Source organism: Rhinatrema bivittatum, chromosome 11 (assembly GCF_901001135.1).
Source record: "Rhinatrema bivittatum chromosome 11, aRhiBiv1.1, whole genome shotgun sequence".
In the NCBI taxonomy this organism is placed as follows: Eukaryota; Metazoa; Chordata; class Amphibia; order Gymnophiona; family Rhinatrematidae; genus Rhinatrema; species Rhinatrema bivittatum.
This window is the reverse complement of record NC_042625.1, coordinates 55668846-55691799: the sequence shown is the minus strand read 5'-3', so window position 1 is coordinate 55691799 and position 22954 is coordinate 55668846. Positions and strand designations below refer to the sequence as shown.

The following is a 22954-nucleotide window of genomic DNA, read 5'->3' as shown; positions in this document are numbered from 1 at the left end:
ACAACCACGGACACGTGTGGCAATTGCAACGAGCTGTAGAAAGGAGATTGCCTCATCTGGAATTTGAGGTCCTTCCTTTGAGAGGTCGCCAACCTGAGAATGGGGATTCCCATGTCCTTGACATCTCTGCGTCTAGGACAGTGTGCGAGGGCAAGGCTGTTGGTTCAGCTGTGTCTCAAATATTTTTAGAATCCCCAAGGCTTCTGCACTGGGATCTGGCATTTTACGGGTCTCGAGGTTTAATTTAGCTCCCACCCTCTCCACAAATTTGGAGTATGATAAATCTTCTGGAGGGGAGACCAGCTCCGGCTGTCCTTCCAGTGGATCTGATGGGTACCCCGTTGAAGAGCCCGGGGATGTGGGTGGGGAGGGGGAGTGCTCTGGGGCTGGGCTGCTGGAATGCCAGTCTGGGCTGACATCCATCTGCGGTGGTGAAGACAATCCACATCGGGGGGGGGAGGCCTCCCTTGGGAGCTGGTGAGACATGGCACTGCCCTGGTTTTCCATGGATGAAAGGAACTGGGAAAGGATCTTCAAGATCTGGGATATTGCTTAGAAGGCCAATGTTCCACTTTCTTCATCCTGAGGCAGCCTTGGGGGCACTACAGCCAGAAGGATGTCCGAATCAGGGCTTCTGGGCCGGACTGGCACATGCTCCGTCGAAACAGATGGCTTGAGACGTTTTCAGAGAGGCTCTTGTAGGCGTGGTGCCAATCTCTTGTGTTTGGACACTGAAGATAGGTTTAAATAGACTTAGTCTGAGGAGCGAGAAGAACTTGTAGACCCTACGACTGACATTGGATCCTCGTTGGAGAACACAAGATCTAATTCAGGGACGATGGCTCCTTGTGGCTCTTTTGGTGAAGTGAGTTCCTTGGAGGCTCCCTCCCGATGATGCATTGAGTTGCGTCGTGCCTGGGTCGATGCTTTTGCCAACGCGTTGTGTCGAGCCAAGCCCGTTGGCTTATTGTGTCGATGCGCCAAAGTGTCGAGCGCCGACTCATCTCTGTGCTTCGGCTTAGCATTAGACAAGAGCATCGATGGTTCCACACCAGATGACGCCGGGTGCCATGGCAGACGCATCAATGCACCTTCTGCCGCTTTCTGTGCCAATGGCGGGCGCTGTGGGTCGGGTTTCTTACTCCCTGGGCCAAGTCGTTCCAGCGGTCCCACAGAGGAGGCTCTTTTCGATTTTTTGGGGTGTTCCAGCTGGGGCCCTGGCGAGGCGTTCCGAGGTAGGGACATAGGACCCTGAGTTACCTTCTCTGAGCGTGGCGATTTTTGCGCTGCATTGCCGCTGGGCCTGGGGAGACATTTGGCCACAGTCCCAGCACTTGGACTAGTCGTGGTACAGCACGAGGCACAGATAGCATGCTGTGGATGTGTGCCGGTAATAAAATGCCCTGACTTTTGTGGCAGAAACACCTGGGTACACACCTGGGTGTGTACCCACTTAAAATTGTGTGCACATATGTGCGTACACACCCAGGTGTGTGTACCCACTTAAAATTGTGTGCACATATGTGTGTGATCAGGCTATTTTATAATGTGTGCACGAGTTATAAAATGGCCGCTTATCTGGGCGCACGCTGACATACATGTGCCAAAATGCACCTGCACGGTTCAAAAGTTACCAGCGTAGGGTACAGGGCTGTTTGTTATCCGCCTAGCATGAATTTTCTCATTATCGGCTTGATTTTAGAAGCCCAGCGTGCACAAAAACCATGAGATATGCGCGTGGCCAGACAGTGCTTGCGCTGAGCGCATTTTAGAAACGCCTGGTGTGATGAGGTTCGCTGTTTACCTAGGAAGGAAAACATGGACTGGATTATCCCAGGGATAACCAGAGGTGGATTCAGGCAGCAAAGACCTCAAAGGGGCAGAAGGGAGACTACATTTCTCAGACTCTTAGAGCCGCTGACAGACCAATGGGAAGAGAGAGAGGGTGTTGGTCATGCACCGGGAGGCGTAAGCCTGAGGGAGTGGACGTGCATGTTATTAAATCGGCGCGCACATGCATACATGTGCGGGCCTTTAAAAAATTGACTTTAAATAGGTAGAATATAAATATTTTAAATAAATAAATGTTTACATCTTTGCTTTGAGCTCGTGAGCTGTCCCAATAGGACAGAATCTTGATGATGGGAGACAGGGTCAATACAATATCTTCTTCAAGGTCTGATGGAATCATATTATTGCTCCTTAGAGTTGTAACTACTGCTCCATATTTTGGCCACATAGGAAAGAGGAGTTCTCAGGGGATAACCCTTTGGAGGTATATTTGGATATAACACATGTATGCTTCATTTTCCCCAAAAAATATATGTACTGTAGACATGCTGCTATAGCAGCTAACTTTCATCATACATTTTGAAATGTGTAAAGTTGCACGCATTTTAGCTGCATAACAATCCTCTATTAAAATAGGAAGGGTAACTTTATTTTCCCTGTACAGCAGTAATATCTGTGTACACATTGTATATGTAGATCGGACCTAGGATTTTCAAAGTGAACTCATGCACAGGAGTGGCCTAAGACTCAGAGATTGCCGCAAAGTGACATCTCCTTCTCAGAAGCCGTAACTTTCATGCATACTTAAAAAAAAATCAAAAAGACTGCGAGTAAATGCGATTTTGCCCCCTTGGAACAACTTATTTTATTTGTCTTAATATTCCACTTTTATTGGAACATCAAAGCAGCTTACAGACAGCAAAATATAAAAACTCTGCTAAGTTCATGTAAAAGTATTATGAAACTGGCTTACATCTGTACTTTATGCACACAAAGCTCTGACCCATTTTGTAGTGACCAAGTACATGCATATAACCAGGAGTAGTCCTGGGGGAATTCTGCACTACTGCGGAGCACAGAATTTGTGCAGAATTCCCCCCTGCCAGAATTGCCCCGGTGTGCCGCAAGCGCAGCTCATCACGCTCGTGGAGAAGATGAAGGCCCCGGTGTGCCACGAGCAGAGCCTATCCCGTTTGTGGCGAAGATGAAGCAGGCCCCAGTGAGAGTGTGTATAGAGGTAGGGGAGTGTGTGTATGTAAGAGTGCGAGCCTGGGGGGGGGGGGGGGGAGAGTGCATGTGTGAGGGTGCGTCAGGCTCCCTGCCTCTGGCACCCACACTATGTGAGGATGAAACCTTCAAGGAGATTGTGAAGGAGTGTGTATATGTGTGAGAAATTGAGAGCTGGTGTGTGTGAAAAAGGGATTGTATGTGAGGGTGCTTGTTTGAAAGAGAGAGCCTGTGGGGATTGTTTGTGAGAGAGAGAGAGAGAGCCTGTGGGGATTGTGTATGTGTGAGAAAGAGCCTGTGTGATGGAGTGTGTGAGAGTTACAGATAGCCTGTGTGAGGGTGTATTCAAGAGAGAGAGGACCCTGTATGAGGGGATGTGTGTGTGAGGGAGCAGGTACAAGGTGGTGTGTATGTGCATTAGAGAGAGGGAGTCTGTGTGTGAGAGAGGGACAGTGGAATCCTGTGTAAGGGCAGTACCAACATAGGGGTCAAACGCTGGAAGTGGAGATAGAGTGGAAGGAGTTGAGCCTAGAAGGGGGGGGGGGGGGGAGAAAGAGTGCAGGTGCAAGAGTTGGGGGCCTGAGAGGGCAAAGTGGCCAGGGGATTAGGGAGAGAGTGGGACACTCTTACAGTGAACTTCTAGGGAAATTCTGCTCAAAATATTTAAAATTCTGCATCTTGAAGTAATGTATTGCATTTTAAATTAATTACTTAGACTGTCATGTATTTAGCGGGTTTTTTTTACCAATATAAAGTATGCAAAACTTTGCAGAATTTTAAGTTTTTGTGTGCAGAATTTTCCCAGGAGTACAGGAGAAAATTACCCCCACAATTATATTTATAGCTCATATCTTTTCATTGGTAGCTCAATACAAGTTGCGTTCAGGTCAGAAGGAAATTCCCTGTTCCTAGTGGGCTTACTACCGTAAGAATCTGAAAGTCAGCTTCTTTTATCTGGGCTTAAAATGAGGTAACTGTATGTGCGATTAAATGCTGTTTTGAAGACTGACGCCATGAGGTTTCAGAACGAGCCAAGAATTCAGCCATACTGCTTTTCACCAGCGAAGACACCCTCAGAAGCTATGCTGCAATCCTGCTTAAGTCCTGCAGGGGGCAGCAGAAGATGAGCACAGGCTTGTTCTGCAGTACCCCTCCCGTCGTGCAGGGCAGAGGATGCAGGCTTGTGCTGCAATTCTGGTCAAGTCCTGCAGAGGGCAACAGAGGAAGATGCATAGGGTTGTGCTGCAATCCCACTCCAGTCCTGCAGAGGGCAACAGAGGAAGACGCACAGACTTGTGCTGCAATCCCACTCCAGTCCTGCAGGGGGCAACAGAGGAAAACGAGCACAGGCTTGTGCTGCAATCACGTTCCCGTTCTGCAGAAGACTGCAGAATAAGAAAAGTACTGGTTTATGTTGCAAATCCCCTCCCTTCCTGCAGGGGGCAGCAGAGGAAGACGAGTACAGGTTTGTGTTACGGCCCTTTCCCGGCCGGCACGGAAGTTCAGTGAGAGAGAGCAGTTTTGGGTCCGTTCTGTTCGTTTTTTTCAACGCGAAAAGTCCAGGACTCGTCTGAGTGTGGCGGAAGAGGTGAAGGGCGCACAGAATATAAGCTGAAACTTTCTCAGGCCCCAGTATTGGAAATCTCCGCGAGGTTTGCCCCCCAGATCTGTCCCCTTCCTTGCAGCGGGGGAGAGGTGGGACTTTATCTGAGACCCTCAAGAAGCGCCTACTCTCCAGAGCATCTAGGACCAGAGAAATTGCCAGCCTGCATCCATCCTTGCAGGCTCCACAGCCCCAGAGGAAGAGAGAACAGAAAGACGTCGCAAGAGGAGTAGCAGCCGCTTCTCGAAGATAAGAGAGGAAGAAAACACAATTTTTGCCCGGCTTGAGGTGAGGAACTGCCCCTTCTTTCCACCAGCTAGAAGAACTTTCCTCAAAAGCTGGCTGCAGCAGCGGGAGGGGGGTTCTCTCTCCACCCCCTCCTCACGTTTACCTCCTTTTCTTTTACAGCACAAACCCTCCTGGGCCTCCACTGACTGAGCAGGAGGCTCGGCAAGCTTCTGACAGCTGAGAGTAGGGAACCAGCTATTAACTGTTGAGGCTGGAGTTTGCCTTCTGCGCCCACGCTCCCTTTTCTCCGCCTCCTCTCACTTTTAAGGGTGGATGGTTCAGACGTTCCCTTTCAGTTACAGCAACTACATCGAGGTGGGTTATGATTTAATAATTTCAGTTTTGTTTTTGCTTTTCCATGCACACAGCACATCCCCCCCCCTTGATTCCTCTCCCTCTGTTTCACACAGGCAATCTGCAAAGCCAGCCTAGGTACCTGCCGCCTCCTCATTCATTAAACCTCTTACTTCCTTGGGCTTCCAATGTTCTGCTGTGAAGAGCAGGGAAGGGGGCTCTCTCCTCCCCATTTCGTTTTGTTCCCTTCTCGGCAGTAAATCCTCTGAAGGAAGAGTTTCTCTTTACAAGACACTCTCAAACCCCCCCCCCCCCCCTTTGAAGTAAGGGAAGAGGGCAGAAAGAAGAGGAGCTGTAAACCCCCTCCCTTTTTCTCTCTCTGTTTAATTCCACCCCCTTTCAATTCTCCCCTTTATTATTAGAGGCTATAAAAGCCTTTTTTTTTTTTTAAAGATCCCTCATCACTCTCCCCTGAATGAGCAGGTGGCAGGTTCCTCAGCTGGTGCGGGCTGGGTTTGCAGCTACAGGAGCTGGCTGTCCCAGTGGATGGGAAAGGAAGGTGATGCCCTGACACAGAAGGTGCCCAGCCAGTCCCTGGGATCCTTCCAAAGGAGAGCAAAAGAGACAGATACGCCTAAAACAGACAATTCTTCCCAACGTTGTGACCGAGGAGGTTACTACTTTTCACAGTAGGGAGCAGTGCACCCTGCAGGTGAAGGGAAAAAGCCCCCCCCGAGCAAGTTGAAAACCAAAAACTTAGAATGACACCAATCTGAAGGGATGGCCCTGCCTGGTGAAACCCCCTCTCAGAAGAGGAGGGTAAAGCAGACACCATACCCCACCAAGTCTACACCCCACTCCCAAGATGTGGAGCGGTTCCAGGGATGCCTCTGCGCCCCCCCCCCCCCCAAATCCCCACTCTGAAGTTTACAAGTGGGGCGTGGGCACGCAGAAAGAAGGGCACTATTGCCCCTCCCTCACAACAACACCTGCAGGTACAAGGTAGACAGGTGGAAAGAAGGATAGCACTGCCCCTCTCCCGGCTTTCACCCCAGCAACTATGGACGGAGAACAGGCACATAGAAGGAAGGGCTACACCACCCTTCTGTCCATCCCCATATCTACAGATGTGGGTGCAGGGTGAAAATACGGGAAGAAGGCTATGTCACCCCTAGCCAGAAAGAGCAAGGGGAAAACCAAGCTATGCTACTGCAGCAACCACTGCCCCACTTCCCTCTGGTCGCCTTACCAGTCCAATTATTGGCATGTACTCATCGGCAGCTGGGTGAGTGTCGGGCCTGGCCTTTAAAAAAAACTGTATCCAATGCCCTGGGCTAGCTTCTCCAGCCATAAATGATTACATAGACTCTAGGAATGTCATCTCAGCCAGCAGGATGTACAGAAAGATGGTTCTCTTTGTTCATTCATTTGCTATGGTCAGCATGGATTGGTGGTGGACAACATTTTCCATCAGGTGGAGCCCCTCATGGGGCAAGAAATAAGGGTGGTACTTTCTAATGTGCCACTCTTCCTCCCAGATGCCCTGATCAAGCAGCACCTCCAAGGCCCTGGGGAATTCTGGTCTCCAATTACCGCACTACACATGGGCCATAAGGTAAGAGATTTAAGACACGTAACATCTTTCAGAAAACAGGTCTGGATAAGCCCCCCTGAAAACCAGCAGTACATGAATGGGTGGGCACTGGTCCCCTTCGAGGAGGGCCAATACAAAATCTATACCATGGCGGTGGAAGCCAGGTGCTTCCAATGCCCCAAGCTGGCAGGCAAGACAAATATGAGGTGTGCCTAGCTGACACCTTTCAGGACCTAGCACCCATCCCTCCCATCTTTGGTACCTGCCACATAGGCCCAATAGGGCCATTACACGAAAACAGATGGTATGGGTACGGTGTCACCATCCACTCCAGGAAGCCAGCCACCCACTTTATCCAATGCAGGGGACATCACCACCACCTCCACCGCATTATTGACACGGCCGTAGAAACCGCTGACATCCCTGTTGAACCTGAGCTGTTCACCACCAGCTCTAATGCTGCTTCCAGGCGAAAAGCCGGGAGGCAGGCTGCTAGGGAAAAGAGCGAGCACCCAGGAGGCGGCAAAACAATAGACAGGCCTCCCCTGACTGATGTACCTGACACCGTGCAGGCGTATGTGAAGCAGAGGGAACCAGCTGAGACCAGAGGTAGGACCCAGAAGGCACAATAATAGATGATCAGGAGCTGGTTAGGGGGAAAGTTTAGGGAACGCTTTAGAGACCTCCCTTCACACCTTTTCCTCTGAGAATAGGAAGGTTGTGGTACCTCTGCAAGAGGGCTCATGAGCCCCTCCCCTGCAAGTAGTGGAAGATTCGGTGCCCCTTGAGGAAATGGAGGTGCAGAACAAGAGACCCAAAGTGGAGCTGGGTTCAAAAAAGGTTTGGATGACTTCTTGGAGGAGAAGTCCATTAACAGCTATTAATCACTTTTACTTAGGGAATAGCCACTGCTATTAATTGCATCAGGAGCATGGGATCTTCTTAGTGTTTGGGTACTTGCCAGGTTCTTGTGGCCTGGTTTTGGCCTCTGTTGGAAACAGGATGCTGGGCTTGAAGGACCCTTGGTCTGACCCAGTATGGCAATTTCTTATGTTCTTATGGAGGTGATGGCGGGAGACTCCACTAGTACTCCCTCTAAGATGCTCTAAGAGGGTAAAGCAATGAAGCAGCTTGTAAAGATAGGGCAAGACACAGGCCACAGTATCCAAACCCTCAATCCGTGGGGGGGGGGGGGGGGTAAAGGCCATATGGTCTTTTGGTCAAACCTCCAGTCCCCCCTTCTTTCTTTCCCCTCCTTAGATAGGGACAGTATCCCCATCCCCACTGTGCAGGTACTTGGGGCATCCCCTCCAACTCGCCTTGAGTCCACTACCGAGCACGGAAGTGCAAAGCCTGTGGAGGTCATGGGCGTAGAGGAAGAGTCCCCGGCCTTTGGGTCCAGGGGAAGAAGATTGTTGTAAATATCAGGCAGGTGGGTGTTTAACAGGGGGGGGGGGGCTAAGCTCTGGGGAATAGCTCCGGACTACCTAAAGAACAAGCACCAGGGTGTGGAGGACTTGCAGGTCTGCTGGGAGGGATAGCAGGGGCATCTGAGCCACAGGGACAGCAAGGGGAGTGTGTGCCACCGCAGGATGAAACTCCCTCTCCCCCATACAGAGGGGAGATCTCCTCTGGCAAGAAGCTCATTTCAGAGCTAGGAGAAGAAATTCCAGACTATCTCCTGTGAGGCAGTGGAAGGAATATGTACCCCCCCCCCCCCCTTCCAGTTACACCTCCTCCACCTCAGATTCTAGCTCCCCCCTTTCTTTAGCTTCCTAGATCCATTTTTTTAAATATTTAGTTCGGGGCAGGGTTGAAGCCCTAAAGACCAATCGAATGCCCCTATCCTGCCATTGCATGGTTTTGACCCTCTTACCTAAGGGGGGAGTTGCACGAGATATACGGAATTGACACCCGGTCTCCCTGCTCTACATGGACTGTAATATCCTAGGCAAAGCGCTCACATTGAGGCTGGGGTCCATGCTGGCGCAGGTGATCCATCCAGACCAGGCCTACATGGTCCTGGATTGTATTTTTGATAATATTTTTTTGGTCCAGGGCTTAATACACCTGACTAGTAGGTTTGGCCTATTGTTGGCCCTTTTGTCTCTCGATCAGGAAAAGGCCTTCGATAGGTAGAGCATGACTACCTCCTAGGAATCATGCTTGTGTTAGGCTTGGCCTCCATTTTGTGGGTCTTCTCCTGTACTTGAACATGGATTGTCTGGTTAAGGTGAACTGGTCCTTAGTGGGCGCTTCTGACATTCGTGTGGGGACCACATCAAGGTTGCCCCCTGTCTGGACAGCTGTTTGAGCTAGCCATCGAGCTATTCCTGTGCATGTTACGCAGGTGGCTCACCGGGCTAGTACGATCCCTTTTGACTTGAGGGTGACCCTTTCTGCCTATGCCAATGATGAACTGCTAGTGGCTCAAATCTGGCTGACATGGACAGGATGTGAGACTGCTAGTGAGTCTATTTTGTGGCATCTTGTGTCAGGATCAACTGGACCAAATGCAGAGGTCGTCTGATAGGCCCGCAGTGAGTGGATGCCCTCCCTGGCCAGCTTGAAAATTTCTCATGGGGCAGAGAGACCCTAAAGTACTTAGGAGTCCACCTGTCTGTTGCGGAAGCCACAGCCTCGATCAACTGGCTGGCGCTTGGAGAGAGGGTCGTGGAGAGGCCTCGTGTCCTACTGCAGAAGGATCTTAGTGGTGAACCAGCTGGTGAGCAGCATGCTGTAGCACCGTCTCATTGCTTTGAGCCCAACACCAGAATTTCTTGCCCAAACCAGAAAAAGCTGCTGGATTTTTTTTCTGGGTGGGCAGGAAACACAAGGACTCTGTGGATGTCCTGAATTTCCCATTAAGAGAGGTTGGCCAAGCGTTATTGTGCCTAAAGTGTCAGGTACATACCTGCTGCCTCCAGGCCCTGCTAAGGTTTCTGTATGCAAATGCCCGCTAGGGAGTATTAGGTGCACTGGAGAGACAAGGGTGGCAAGGAAGGGGCAAGAAAGCATGGTGAGGGAGGCAGAGATATAGCGAATTGATCCCTGCTTTTTTAAAATCTAAAGCTATGCATTAAAATGACGTTGTGATTTGACACTTTGCGCTCAGATGATAACAAGCTTTGGAAGATTGAAACATGTTACTGTAGACTGTGGTTCTGTCTCTAAAGGTGTTTCTGATTTTGTTGTTAAACGTGTAGTCAAAAGAACCCATCATACGAAAAGTCTTAGAAAAATTTTAATAATTAAAAAATTCTTGAAAACTTCCTTAAAAAAAAAAATCCCCATATCTCTTCTTTTTTTTTTTTTAATTATTCTGTTATCTTCATAGCATCCACAGTCTCAGGTTGTCTTATGGTGGTGGTTATTAAGAGAATAACTTTCAAACCTATTTGTGTTACTGGATTTGCACATGTAAGTGGACACGTGAAGATTTATCCTAATATTTTATAACCTGCAGTGGATTGCTGCACAGTTTATTAGTGTACTTCAGCTCTGAAAATAAATGCATACGTTTCAGAATGCATGAAAATTTGCAATGCATTTAGCTTGTATATTTTCTCTACCTATTCTATAAGCATAGGTTTATATTTTACACATGAAAAAAGACGTATACACAAAACCATGATTTATATGCAAAAGTAGATATTTAAAAATATGCACATGTACTTAACTCACCAGTTTGCTAATACCGCCACCAGTTCACTCAGTACATCTCCAGTTCAGAGACCTTCATAGTTTTTCACCCTTAACTCGTTCCATTTCACCCAGACTTCTTGCCCAAAAATAGTAGACAACAGACAAGTCAATTTTCAAGTGTGCAAATAAGTTGCCTAATGTTTTCCTAGTGTGAAACCAGATGGATTCAGGACCAATGGGTTATGCTTCCCTACCAGCAGAGATTGAGTCAGATTTCAAAGCTGACGTCACCCTAGATTCACCCCTGCAGTGACCTTAGCCCTTCAGTATTTCTCCAGCAGATGTGGATGTGTCTTTCCCTATGGGGATTGCTGTACTTTTTGGAAGGAGAAATTCTACATTTAAATTGGATAAAAGATTGAGCTCTGCTCTCCTGCAGTGATATCTAAATGTCCTTCCCCCAATTCAGAATTCCTGAGGCAATTTCCAAGATCCCTCAAAGGTGTGCCTTGGTCCGGTAGCCAATTCCCAGCGTGGTCTTTGCTGCTTAATCAACTGAAAGGCATTGGGTGCAGGAAGTGGAGCACGGTGGTGACGGCCAAAGCCCTTGCCCCCCTGCAGCTGGAGACCGTCTCTGTACTCAGCTGGTAAGCGAGCCCAGGTAAGTTTTTTTTGTTGGGTTTTTTTTGTTTTTTTTTTTGGGAGAGTAGATGATTTACCTCTTGATTCAGAGACATTTGGAGGGGTTTTAAGACTTCCTCCGGTCTCCTTGCTCGGTGCATCGTAGCGACATCATTCCTGATCCCGTTGGGGTAAGGGGAAGTGGGCTTCCGAGCGTGTTGAGCAGTCCCCCCGGTTGGCTAGGCCCCGCTTTAGGTTTGGTCAGCACATTGCATGGTAGGCTGAGGTGGCGCTATCTTGCGCGCGTCTTTGTGCTGTATTGCCCTCCATAGAACGTCAGTACGCACAGTGCGTCTGCTCTGTGCACGCACATATGCGCATAACCTATTAAGCGCAGAATACAGGGAAACTGGGCGCACAGGCTGTGCATGCGCCTCTCTGCATCCTGCTAGGCACCTGAAATCTGTGCACATAAAATTTTAATCATGAGTCGACAGAACACAGTTACCACCGCCAATGGCTCTGGCAGCCAAGAAACATAAGCGCCTTTCTCTCTACATTGTTTGTCATATTAGGGCTTCACAGTCTGATTCCAACTTATGTCAGCATTGTGAGGAAGCCCAGGGAGAGTTGTCCTCCTCGGACTTTGCTAAGCCTGGCTCCTCCTATTCAGATGATGGGTTAGCCATAGCCTTAACTGGAAGTATCCTGGATCTGAGCACCCCCGGGACTGGGTCATCCATGGGAAAGGGAAATTCAGTGGCACCTACCCCAGTACCTCCTGGGCTAGGCATAGACCCGGCTGCCTTCTCTTGGGTTGAATTTTTCCAGGGCCTGCAAGCCTTCGTACAGGTGCAGTCTGCTACCTCATTTGTTCCTGTCCAGATGGAACCTCGCCGGTAAGCCCTCCCTCTTCCAGTCCTATTGGCAGACCTTGAGGCATGCCTCACCTCACCAAGGGCATCCCTGGCAAGGAGTAGAGCGGCACGGACAAAGAGGAGGATACAGATTCCTTGGAAGATGGGAAAATTCCTCCTGGTTTAGAATCGTATCGGACCATGTTGCAGTTTTTCCATAGAGATGAATTGCTGGCCCTGGTTTCCCAGACCCTGAAGATGCTGGGAGTTCCTGGAGCGGAGTCTATGATGGAACCAAAAAAGAATCTCATTCTGATTTCCCTATGGAAAGCCTCTTGCTACTTTCCATTACTGGAAGCCATCCAGGAGTTGATTGACCTGGAATGGGATGCCCCAGAAGCAAATTTTAAAGGGGGGCGAGTGGTAGAAGCTCTATACCCACTTGATCCGGCAGTGAGAGAGTGTTTGCGTTTCCCTAAAGTGGATGTGCTGATCTGTTCTGTCTCTCAGCGAACAACTATCCCAGTCGAGGGAGGTGCGGCCTTAAAGGATGCGCACAATAGATGGATGGAGTCCATTCTTAAACAGGCCTTTGACGTAGTAGCAATGATCTTACAGATTGCTTCTTGTTAGGCATGAATGAGCTACCAGGGCATATTTCTCTCTCAGGAGGCGGATGACTTTGGGGCAGGGGGGGGGGGTGTGTGAATTCCAGAGTGGTTATGGAACCTGCTGCCACCTTTTTAGCTGATGCAGGCTTGGATCTAGTCTGTACTTCGGCCTCAGTGGTGGCAGCCAGAAGACAGCTATGATTGTGGAATTGGTCAGCAGACGCAACCTCCAACGTTAATCTTACAAAGATGCCCTTTAAAGGATCACTCCTTTTCAGAAGCGAATTAGAAAAGCTGGCCAGTAGATGAGGTGAATCTCCAGTTCCCTGGCTACCAGAAGCTAAGAGAAAGCAGTTATAGTGCCCCTCGCCTATGAGAGGTCGATCCAGGGGCTCCCAACGCTTTTGCCCCTACAGAAACTTGACATTTCAGAGGTCTGCCTTTCATAGTCGACAGCCCACGAGAGAGGTAGGTTCAGGTTCATCCCGAACCCCCCAATGAAATCTTGCCGACCCACTCTCAGAACGAGGAGATAGGGATTCGACTGTCCCTCTTCTACCAGAGGTGCGTAGAGATAACTTTGGACAAATGGGTTCTGGAGGTCATTCAAGAAGGATATGTGCTGGAATTTCACAGCACTCCTCTGGACATATTCATGATGTCCCTTTGCCACTCCCAGCACAAGAAGCAGGCAGTGGAGACTAAGGATGTGAATTGTGTGCCCAATCATCTTAACGATCGGGTTCGGCTAGAGGGAGAAAAAAATCTGATCGGTGGTGATGTGAATCGGAATAGGTTCCGATTCACATCGTTATTTTTTTTAAAGTAAGGCCCGACCCTTTAAAATTGACCCCTTACCTTCCCCCACCCTCCCGAACCCCCCCCCCAAAACGTTTTACGATTACCTGGTGGTCCAGTGGGGGTGCGGGGACCGATCTCCCGCTCTCGGGCCATCGGCGCCATTTTGGCTGCCACTCAAAAATGGCGCCGATGGCCCGATAAAAAAACAAAACAAAACCCACCCGACCCTTTAAAAACGACCCCTTAGCTTCCCCCACCCTCCCGAGCCCCACAAAACATTTTAAAATTACCTGGTGGTCTAGTGGTGCTCCCGGGAGCGATCTCCCGTTCTCGGGCCGTCGGCTGCCACTCGTAAAGATGGCGCCGATGGCCCTTTGCCCTTACCATATGACAGGGTATCCGTGCCATTGGCCGGCTCCTGTCACATGGTAGGCGCACTGGATGGCCAGCGCCATCTTTAAATACGGCGGTGGCCATCTTTAAAGATGGCGGTGGCCAGCCAGTGCTCCTACCATGTGACAGGAGCCGGCCAATGGCACGGATACCCTGTCATATGGTAAGGGCAAAGGGCCATCGGCGCCATCTTTATGAGTGACAGCCGACGACCCGAGAATGGGAGATCGCTCCCGGGAACACCACTAGACCACCAGGTAATTTTAAAATGTTTTGGGGGGATCGGGAGGGTGGGGGAAGCTAAGGGGTCGTTTTTAAAGGGTCGGGTGGGATTTTTTTTTTATCGGGCCATCGGTGCCACTTTTGAGTGGCAGCCAAAATGGCGTCGATGGACCGAGAGCGGGAGATCGGTCCCCGCGCCCCCACTGGACCACCAGGTACTCGTAAAAAGTTTTGGGGGGGGTTTGGGAGGGTAGGGGAAGGTAAGGGATTTGTTTTATAGGGTCGGGGTGGGTTTAGGGGTTGTTTTGGTGTGCTGGTTTTCCCCGCCCTCCCCCGATTTATGATTTTTCACGATAAATCGGGGGAATTTCTATTGTATCGCGACTCTTAGTGATTTTTGACGATTTAAAAAATATCTGACGATTTTTTTAAATCGTTAAAAAACGATTCACATCCCTAGTGGAGACTACTCTTTTAAGGCTCCTCAGGATGAGGGCTGTATTCCCAGTACCTGCGCCCCAGGAAAATATGGGGCATTATTCCATCTATTTCATCATACCCAAGAAGGAATATTCCTTTTGCCCCATCCTGGACCTCAAGAGCATCAACTGCATCTACAAGTGAATCATTTCCACATGGAAATCCTACACACTGTGATAATGGCTGAACAATTGGGAGAGTTCTTATTCTTCCTGGACCTATCCGAGGCCTACCTATATATTCGAATCCATCAAGAACACCAACATTTTCTATACTTTGTGGTACTGGGTCGCCATTATCAGTTCCGGGCACTGCCCTTTGGCCTAGCCACCGCTCCCAGAACATTTTCCAAGATTATGGTGGTCGTAGCGGCAGCATTGAGAAAAGAGAGAATGCACCTGTACTTGGATGATTGGTTGATCCAGGCCAGGACTGTGGAAGAGAGTCTCAGGGCGACCAACAGGGTGACCTTCTTGATTCAGGAACTCTGGTCATAAACCTGGACAAAAACAGTCTCAAGCCCTCCCAGTCCTTAGAATATCTGGGAGTCCGGTTCAACACCAAGCAGGGCAAGGTCTCCCTTCTGACTACATGGATATGGAAGTTGATGTCCCAAGTGCATCAGTTGATGAGCACGATACGCCCAACGGTGTGGCGCTATCTCCAAGTTCTCGGTTTGATGGTGGCAACCATGGAGGTAGTTCTGTGGGCAAGGGCACACATGCGACCACTTTAACGCTCACTACTGTTGCATTGGAACACGCATTCTCAAGACTATTTGTCACCTCCACTTACCGATGGGTCTCTTGGCTCCAGTGGTGGCTGCAGGAAGCTCATTGGAGCAGGGGTATACCCCTATCCTCTCTGAATTGGCTGGTCCTCACAACAGCCATGAGCTTTTGGGGCCCTGGAGCTCATTGTCAAGACTTGACGGCCCAGGGATGTTGGACTGAGGAAGAGGCCCTCTAGAACATCAACCGCCTGGAAGCCCGGGCAGTCAAATAGGCATGTCTACAGTTCAGCCACAAACTCCAGGGTCAAGCGGTCCATGTAATGTCAGATAAAGCAACGTCTGTAGCCTACATCAATCGCCAGGGTGGAACCAAGAGCTAGCAAGTGTCACAGGAGAGAGATCTCCTAATGGGATGGGCAGAAATACATCTACAGATGATCTCAGCCTCCCACATCACAGGAAAAGATGTCAGAGCAGACTTTCTAAGTAGGGAGAGTCTTGATCCAGGAGAGTGGGCGTTGTCAGCCAAAGCCTTTCAGCTGATAGTATATTGCTGGGGTCTCCCGTCCATCGACCTGCTGGGTGCATCTCACAGTACGAAGGTTCCGCCATTCTTCAGTCACAGAAGAGATCAATGGTCTCTGGGGATTGATGCTCTCATTCAGACCTGACCGGAAGAAGAGTTGCTATACGCCTTTCCTCCGTGTCCCCTGCTGGGCAGGGTCATTTTGCAGAATTGAGCACTACAGGGGATTAGTCCTACTAGTAGCTCCAGATTGGCCCAGGCGTCATGCAGAGACTCCTGGTGGAGAGCCCCTTGTGCCTTCCACTGCATAGGGACCTACTACAGCAGGGACCGGTCCTTCACAAGGATCTGACTCAATTCTGTCTTATGGTCTGGCCCATGAAAGGGCTCACCTGATGAAGCGAGGATATTGTGTGGCAGTAATTGCCACCTTGCTCCGTGCACGGAAGTTCTCTACGTCCCTAGCATATGTGCGGGTCTGGAGAGCATTTGAGGCCTGGTGCTGCATGCACTGTCTCCCATAACATGCAAATTTTCTCTCATGCATATTCATTGTGGATATCCTGAAAACCCGACTGACTGGGAGGTCCCCAGGACAGGGTTGGGAACCACTGGTCTACATTAAGAAAAACAAAAGTATCAGGTAAGTAATTTCTCCAATTCTTGTAAATCTCTTATAAAATAGCAAATTCTGCATGTACCTTTTGATTCTGCCTTGGAATGCCGTTGGACTGTCCCGTTTTGCGCAGGTAAATGTGTGTGTAAAACCAAAAATAGGCATGTATATGCTAATTTTCCACACCAAACCCCTTTGAAAATGTGCTCAGTCTGGGAACTATCTTGTTTGCTGTTTAGTAACATCCTGCTTTTTTGAGGATATTTCCTGGAAGCAAATAGATAACATGGACAGTACGGTGCATATTAATATGATATGTGATAATCAAAGAATACTTGGATTTCCCTGAAGCAGCTGCCAGACAAAACACAGTCTGTATCAGAAGCTGACTTCGTTCTAATTCTAAAGATATTTACATATATACACTTTTGAAAGCCTTTGTGCACTTGGGTGAGTGATAGGAAATTAAAGCTTGGCATGATGTTATTACATCTTGTCTGGTTTTTCATGACTTTTAAAGCAACAGTGTGAGAGTTCCCAGACTATGAAGACATCTTAAGAACACTTAAGTTGTGGATGCTGTGAAGATAAAAAAAAAAAATGTTCAAAAGTGGTATAAGAATTTTTTTGAAGAATGTTTTGATCATTAAGAAATTTTTCAACACTTTTCAAGTGATTGGCTCTTTTCTTGGATTGTTTAGCCACACTGTTTACCTCTTCATGGACTGTTCTAAATGTGTACTCAAACGAACGTGGTGTTTGTGTTTCCAAGCACCAAAATAAAGAATGGGAAACACAAGCAGTGAGCGAGGAGGATTGGAACGTCCAGGGGGCCAGAAAGCACCTCGAAGGGAGAGCAGCGGTGGAGCCATTATTACAAAGGATGGGGATCGACCAAAGATACTGATGGACAGTCCTGAAGATGCAGACATGTTTCATGCAGATGAAATAAAGGTAACTTTTTCCTGGATGTTTTTTCTTATTTGTATTAATTTTTTTATATTAACTTCCCTACTAAAATATAGCTGGTTAAGTGGCAGCAAAGTGAAAAAAACCCCCAAAAAACCATGATTGTGGGCGTGCAGGGAAAATGCACACTCCTCACCCTGTTAATGCATTACAATTAATATGGACCATAAGCACTCGACTACGCCCTCTCCCAAGCCTTTGAAAAGAGTTTACATGATATGGCCTATTGGCTTGAGGAGTGTCCTCACTGCCTCTCACCCAAATTCTGAATTAATCTGCATGCTTTGTGCCCCCTCCAAAATCCTACTCTTCTGCCACATCTGGCAACCCCTAAAGCCCATGTGCTGTCAAGAAGATGGTAGGAGTATTGGGCTCCTGGAGGCAGGCATCCAGCGTTGCTCTGAGCCTGGCCTGGGGGTTTTGTGGGGTGCCAGATAAGGTGGAGGGTTTTAGGTTGACTAGTGGGTGGGAGGGTGGACTTTCAGAGGGGGTCCTCGAAGCCTGTGATGAATTCGGGGTGGGGTAGTTAAGCTCCTCGGGCTGACAGTCCTGCAGTGTGTAAAATCTTTTAGGGGGGAGGGAAGGAGGTGGGCGCTTATCACTCACAGTTGTAATCTTTTAGCAGTGTGGCGGTTGGACCTACAGACCCGCAATGTTGGGTTTTTAAATTATTTTTTGTGCACTTAACTGGCTTTATTTTGAATATAACCAGTTATGGTTAAAGGTATCCATGGACACATTCCTAGATAACTTTAACCCTATTCTGAGGCACTTATAGTATATACCTATCCACATAATTTACTCTGAATTAACTGTGTAAGTCAACTCCACCTCAGAATGCTTCCATCTGAGAGGCTAGCGGGAGCAGGAAGCCTAGTGCAGCGGTGACGGCATTAGCCCTCTCCCGCCCCGCAGCTGGAGACAGACTCTGTATTTGGCCAGGATGTGCTGAGCTTAGGTAAGGGGATGTAAAAAAACCCCAAAAAAACATACATTTGAGAGGGATAATTTTAGGGATTCCTCTCCAAGCCTTGGCGTGTCGATTTGCTATTCGTTCGTGTCTCCGTGAGGGGCTTGGGGAGTCACAGCAGTTATAGCGGGTAGAGCAGCTTTTTGGTTAGGCCATAACGATGTTCACATGCTGAAACAGTGACTGATGTCTGTTCGTGTCTGTGTCCAGGTTGGGTGCCCATCTGGACTGCGCTGATTGGGCATCCAAATTTTGTGTGTTCCTCGGCTCCTAGTGCCTAAACTCTTCATTATAAGTACGCGCTTATGGGACGTCTTATCTTAAAATTTAGGCATCCCATACTTGGCACCCTAATTTTGGGATTCCTGTCCAGGCTTGCCTTCTACAGGACACACAGATGCACCATTGTCAGATGCTTGTTTGTGTGCTGCTAGTGGATGTCTTATCCTTGGTGCCAGTAGCAAGAGTCCTAAGCGCCTTGTGATTTGCATTGCTTGCCATATTTGCGCATAACAGCAGGGTGTCCCTTCTTATCAGCACTGCCTGGAGGCTTAGGGAGAGTTGTCTCCCGTGGATTTGGTTGAGCCTGGCCCTTCCTAGCAGGATGCAGGAATGGGACCGGAGGGGGAACTGTCAGAAGTTCACCTGCTTTTGAGGCTCCCCTAACTGGAATTTCAGCAGGGGAGGACTTCTCAGTGGACGCCTCTCCCACACCCCCTGGTTTTGGTATGGATCCTTTCGCATTTTTTCTTGGGTGGAATTTTTTTCAAGGGCTGCAGTCCCTTCTAATGTTTGGTGAAACTGGTCAAACCTGGAAGTTCAGGAGTGCAGGCTGCAGAATCCCACAAGTCTGGTTCTGTGGATAAGCATTGGAGTAAGTCCTGGCCTGCTGTGGGTTCTACTGATGGGGGAATCCCGCTGGCTCCGATGACTAGGGCGATCCTTACTCCCTGGAGGATAGAGAACTTCCTCTGGGTTTGGAGTCATAAAGATAGGTTGCTGGCTCTGATCTCCTAGACACTGACAATGTCAGGTGTTGGTTCCATGTCTGAGCCAAAGAATTTTTTAGTGCCTTGAATGGGGAGCTCTGGAAACTAATGTTAAAGGGGTATGAGCCTTGGTAGGGCTGTACTCCCTGCATACCACAGTGAGAGAGAGCAGTGGCGTTTTACGAAAGTGGATGTATTGCTATGTGCAGTCTCTAAGAAGACTATCTTTTCTGCAGAAGGTGGAGCAGCATCGGAGAATGAGCAGGATAGGAGAGTTGTGGCTATCCTTGAGCCTTGAGGTGGTGGCAATGAATTGGTTAGCCTCTTGCTGCTTCCTGGTGGCTTGCACTTGTGTGCTTCTATCTCAGGAAGTCTGAGACTGGTTTGAATACCAGGGCAGCGATGGAACTGGTTGCCACCTTTTTGGCAGATGCGGGCTACTTCTTGGTCCATTTCTCTATCAGAGAGGCGGCTTTGGTGTTAGCAGCCACGTGTCAGCTGTGACTGAGATTGGTTAGCTGCTACAATTTCAAAGTCTAATCTTATAAGATTGCCCTTAAAAGATCACTCTTGTTCTGGGAGTGAGTTAGAGTAAATGCCAATAAGCAGGGTGAGTCCCAAGTTCCTTGTTTAACAGAGGATTAAAAGCAGCCGCCGTGCTCTTTCAACATGAGTTGCTGTGCTAGGGGTTTTAAATGTTTTTGATTCTATAGAGAAGCGCCTTCTCAGAGGGCTTGACCTATGAGTAGGTCTTGGTCCTTTCGGCCCAGACGGGGCATGGGCTTGGATGATGATGCATCCCAATCCCCCTCAATGACGGAATGCTGACCCACCTCCTAGAACTGGAGATAGGGGTTTGCCTGACTCCTCTTATCGGGGGTGGATCAAGGTCATGGCAGACCAGTGGCTTCTCGAGGTGATGAGGAACGGTCATGCTCTGAAGTTCTGCATTCCTTGAGATGACTTCATAGTGTCTCCCTGTGACTCAAAAAATGAGGCTGGTAATGGAGGTTACATTTTCAAGGCCCCTGAGCAGGGGGTCATGATTCCAGTGCTTAAGTCACAAGAAAGTAGGGGCATTTATTTCATTGTACCTAAGGAGGTGGTTTCCTTTTGCCCATCCTGGTCCTAAAGGAAGTCAATAGTCATTGCATGTGGCTTGTTTATGCATGGAAACCATACACTCAGTGATAATGGCATTACAGTTGGGGGAGTTTCTTACGTCTCTGGATTTGTCAGAGGTGTAGCTACATATTCCGATTCAGCTGGAGCATAATTGCTTCTGCGGTTCGATGTTTTGGGGTGCCATTATTAGTTTGAGTGCTACCTTGCGGTTTGGCCACCACGCCCAGGACCTTCTCCAAGGTCCTGGTGGTGTTAGCAACAGTGTCACGACAGGATGATATTCTGGTCCAGCCGCACCTAGACATTTGGATAATTTGGGCCAAGCACACGTAGAGAGTCTTCAGGCCTCTCACAAGGTGGTTTCCTTGCTGCAATTTCTAGGTTGGGTAGTGAACTTGTTCAAGAGCAAGTTACAACCGACTCAGATGCTGGGCGTGTCTTGTTCATTTCAACATGAAGCAAGGCAGGGTGTTCTTGACTGAGGCCCACAGTCAGAAATGGATAGCACAGGTGAAGCTATTGGCTATTGACAGAAGCAATTCGCCCAGCTGTATGGTCTTACCTGCAAGTGTTCGGTTGATGGTAGCCACCCTCAAAGTGGTTCCGTGGGCAAGGGCGCATATGCATCCTCTTCAGCGCACACTGCTGGCACAATGGAGTCCACAGTCAGGACGTCTTGATATGGTTTCAGTTACAGGTGAAGACTAGCATCCAAATGCAGTGGTGGTGAAAGTGGATCATCTAAAGAAGGACATTCTCCTATGAATACTGGACTGATTGGTACTCACGATGTATGCGAGCATCCACGGTTGGGAGGCCCACTGTCAGGAGTTGATGGTGCAGGGGTGCTGGACTGCAGAGGAGTCTCTCTGGAGCATTAATCATCTGGAAGCATGTGCCATACGGTTGGCATGCTTGCGGTGTGTTGACTGCTGGCAGGGTCAAGTGCACCAGGTAATGTTAGACACTGTGATGACAGTGGCATGCATCAATTGTCAGGAAGGCATCAAGAGCCAGCAGTGTCGCAGAAAATAGTGCAGCTCTTGGAATGGGCAGAAGTACATCTTCAGGAAATCTCCGCCTCCCACATTGCGGGAACAGACAATGTAAGAGCTGATTTTTAAGCAGACTGTCTGGTTCCAGGGAATTGTCAGATGAAGTGATCCAGCTCATAGTGGGCCGCTGGGGCCTATGGTTTATAAACTTGCTGGCGACATCACTCAATGCTAAGGTTCCTCCCCTTCTTCAGTCCTTGGGCATCGATGCTTTCAAGCAGAAGAGGCCGGAAGACAAGCTTCGGTATGCTTTTTTTCCCTGCCCATGTTGGGCAGAGTGATTGGAAGATCGAAGGACACATGGGACAGGTGCTTCTAGTGGTTCCAGATTAGCCAAGTAGATTTGAAAGCCTTCAGAACAAAATGAAAAACATACATGTTTGTGGAGGCTTATGACAACAGCAGTCACTGATTATGAAAGTGATAAGTATCTGAATGTAGGTCTTCATTATTTAGCAGACTAGTTTATTTGCTCATATAGGAAAGCTATAATTGTGTTCTGTTTTATATGTTTTGATTTTTTTGTCTGATTGTAACTCACTTAGGTTATTAGCTAAGCAAGTCATAAATATTTCAAATTAAATGTATTTTAAGGCTCCATTGGAAAAAGAGGAATACCTGGCCTGGCAGCAGGATCTAGAAGTGAATGAAAAAGCTCCCACTCAAGCTCGCCCAACGGTTTTCCGCTGGACTGGTGGAGGTAAAGAGATCTATTTGTCAGGGTCCTTCAACAACTGGAGCAAGATTCCTCTGATAAGAAGGTAAAAAGGAAGGCTGACAGGCAATATTTTCATATTTTAGTGTTTATTTTATTTATTAGGTAATGAAATACATTGACAATGACAGTTACTCAGTCTGGAATTCCAGTTGTGTCCCACTTAAAAGAAAATTCACAAATAGAGGGCCATATAAAACTTATCCAGCAAATTTTGGAGGTATATTCAATAGTGCAGCCACAACATTGAATACAGCCGGCTGACTTCACGATAGCTCTTTGGCCCAACCAGACTTAGCCAGCTAACTCAACTCCTCCCAATTACGTCCTCAGAACGTCCCTACCTTATTAGCCAGCTGGAATTTAGCTGGATGTATGTACAAATATGTATTTAGCCAGCAAACTCTTTTTGAATGTGGACCTTATAATTTGTTTGTAGGTATTATGTGAATTGTAAAACAATGTTAAGTCTAGCACAGATCAAAAGCTAGAGTGGACTCCTGTCAGGTTGGTATAGATAAAATATAGAAGAAAACTACAGTGGACAGATTCAGCTATTAAATATTTAGAGGGAACCCACTCCATTCAGACTGTGAGTCCCCCAATTTCTAATGCTTCTGACTTAGTTAAATTAGTTTTAAGTCAGAAAAACTGCCAAATTTTTATAGCCACCAAAACCTTTGGCAGAATTGCATGAGCCTGAGTCAGTCAACAATATATCATCGGCAAATAGCATTATTTTCTGCTTAGCATGCCCAATCTTAATCCCTTCGATTTCCTCGTCCTGTTGCAGTCCGATTACCAGAGGTTCTCTAACGTCAATATAAAT

At 48.3% G+C, this 22954-nt stretch overlaps 1 protein-coding gene across 5 annotated transcripts in view; it reads left to right on the top strand.

Moving 5' to 3' along the window:
- Positions 1 to 4767: 4767 nt before the first annotated feature.
- The window catches only part of PRKAB1 (protein kinase AMP-activated non-catalytic subunit beta 1), a 51812-nt gene continuing 33625 nt past the window's right edge, over positions 4768 to 22954 (top strand). Inside the window, exons 1-6 of one of the 5 annotated variants that reach the window (XM_029619730.1) lie at positions 4768 to 4909; positions 5030 to 5224; positions 6742 to 6818; positions 10912 to 11089; positions 17075 to 17256; positions 22005 to 22171. In XM_029619730.1, the coding sequence (XP_029475590.1) occupies positions 17089 to 17256; positions 22005 to 22171 (335 nt within the window). In that variant the 5' untranslated portion in view covers positions 4768 to 4909; positions 5030 to 5224; positions 6742 to 6818; positions 10912 to 11089; positions 17075 to 17088. Of the gene's footprint in view, positions 4910 to 5029; positions 5225 to 6741; positions 6819 to 10911; positions 11104 to 17074; positions 17257 to 22004; positions 22172 to 22954 lie in introns of all 5 variants that reach the window. The other 4 variants (XM_029619726.1, XM_029619728.1, XM_029619729.1 and 1 more) reach the window with 4 other exon arrangements.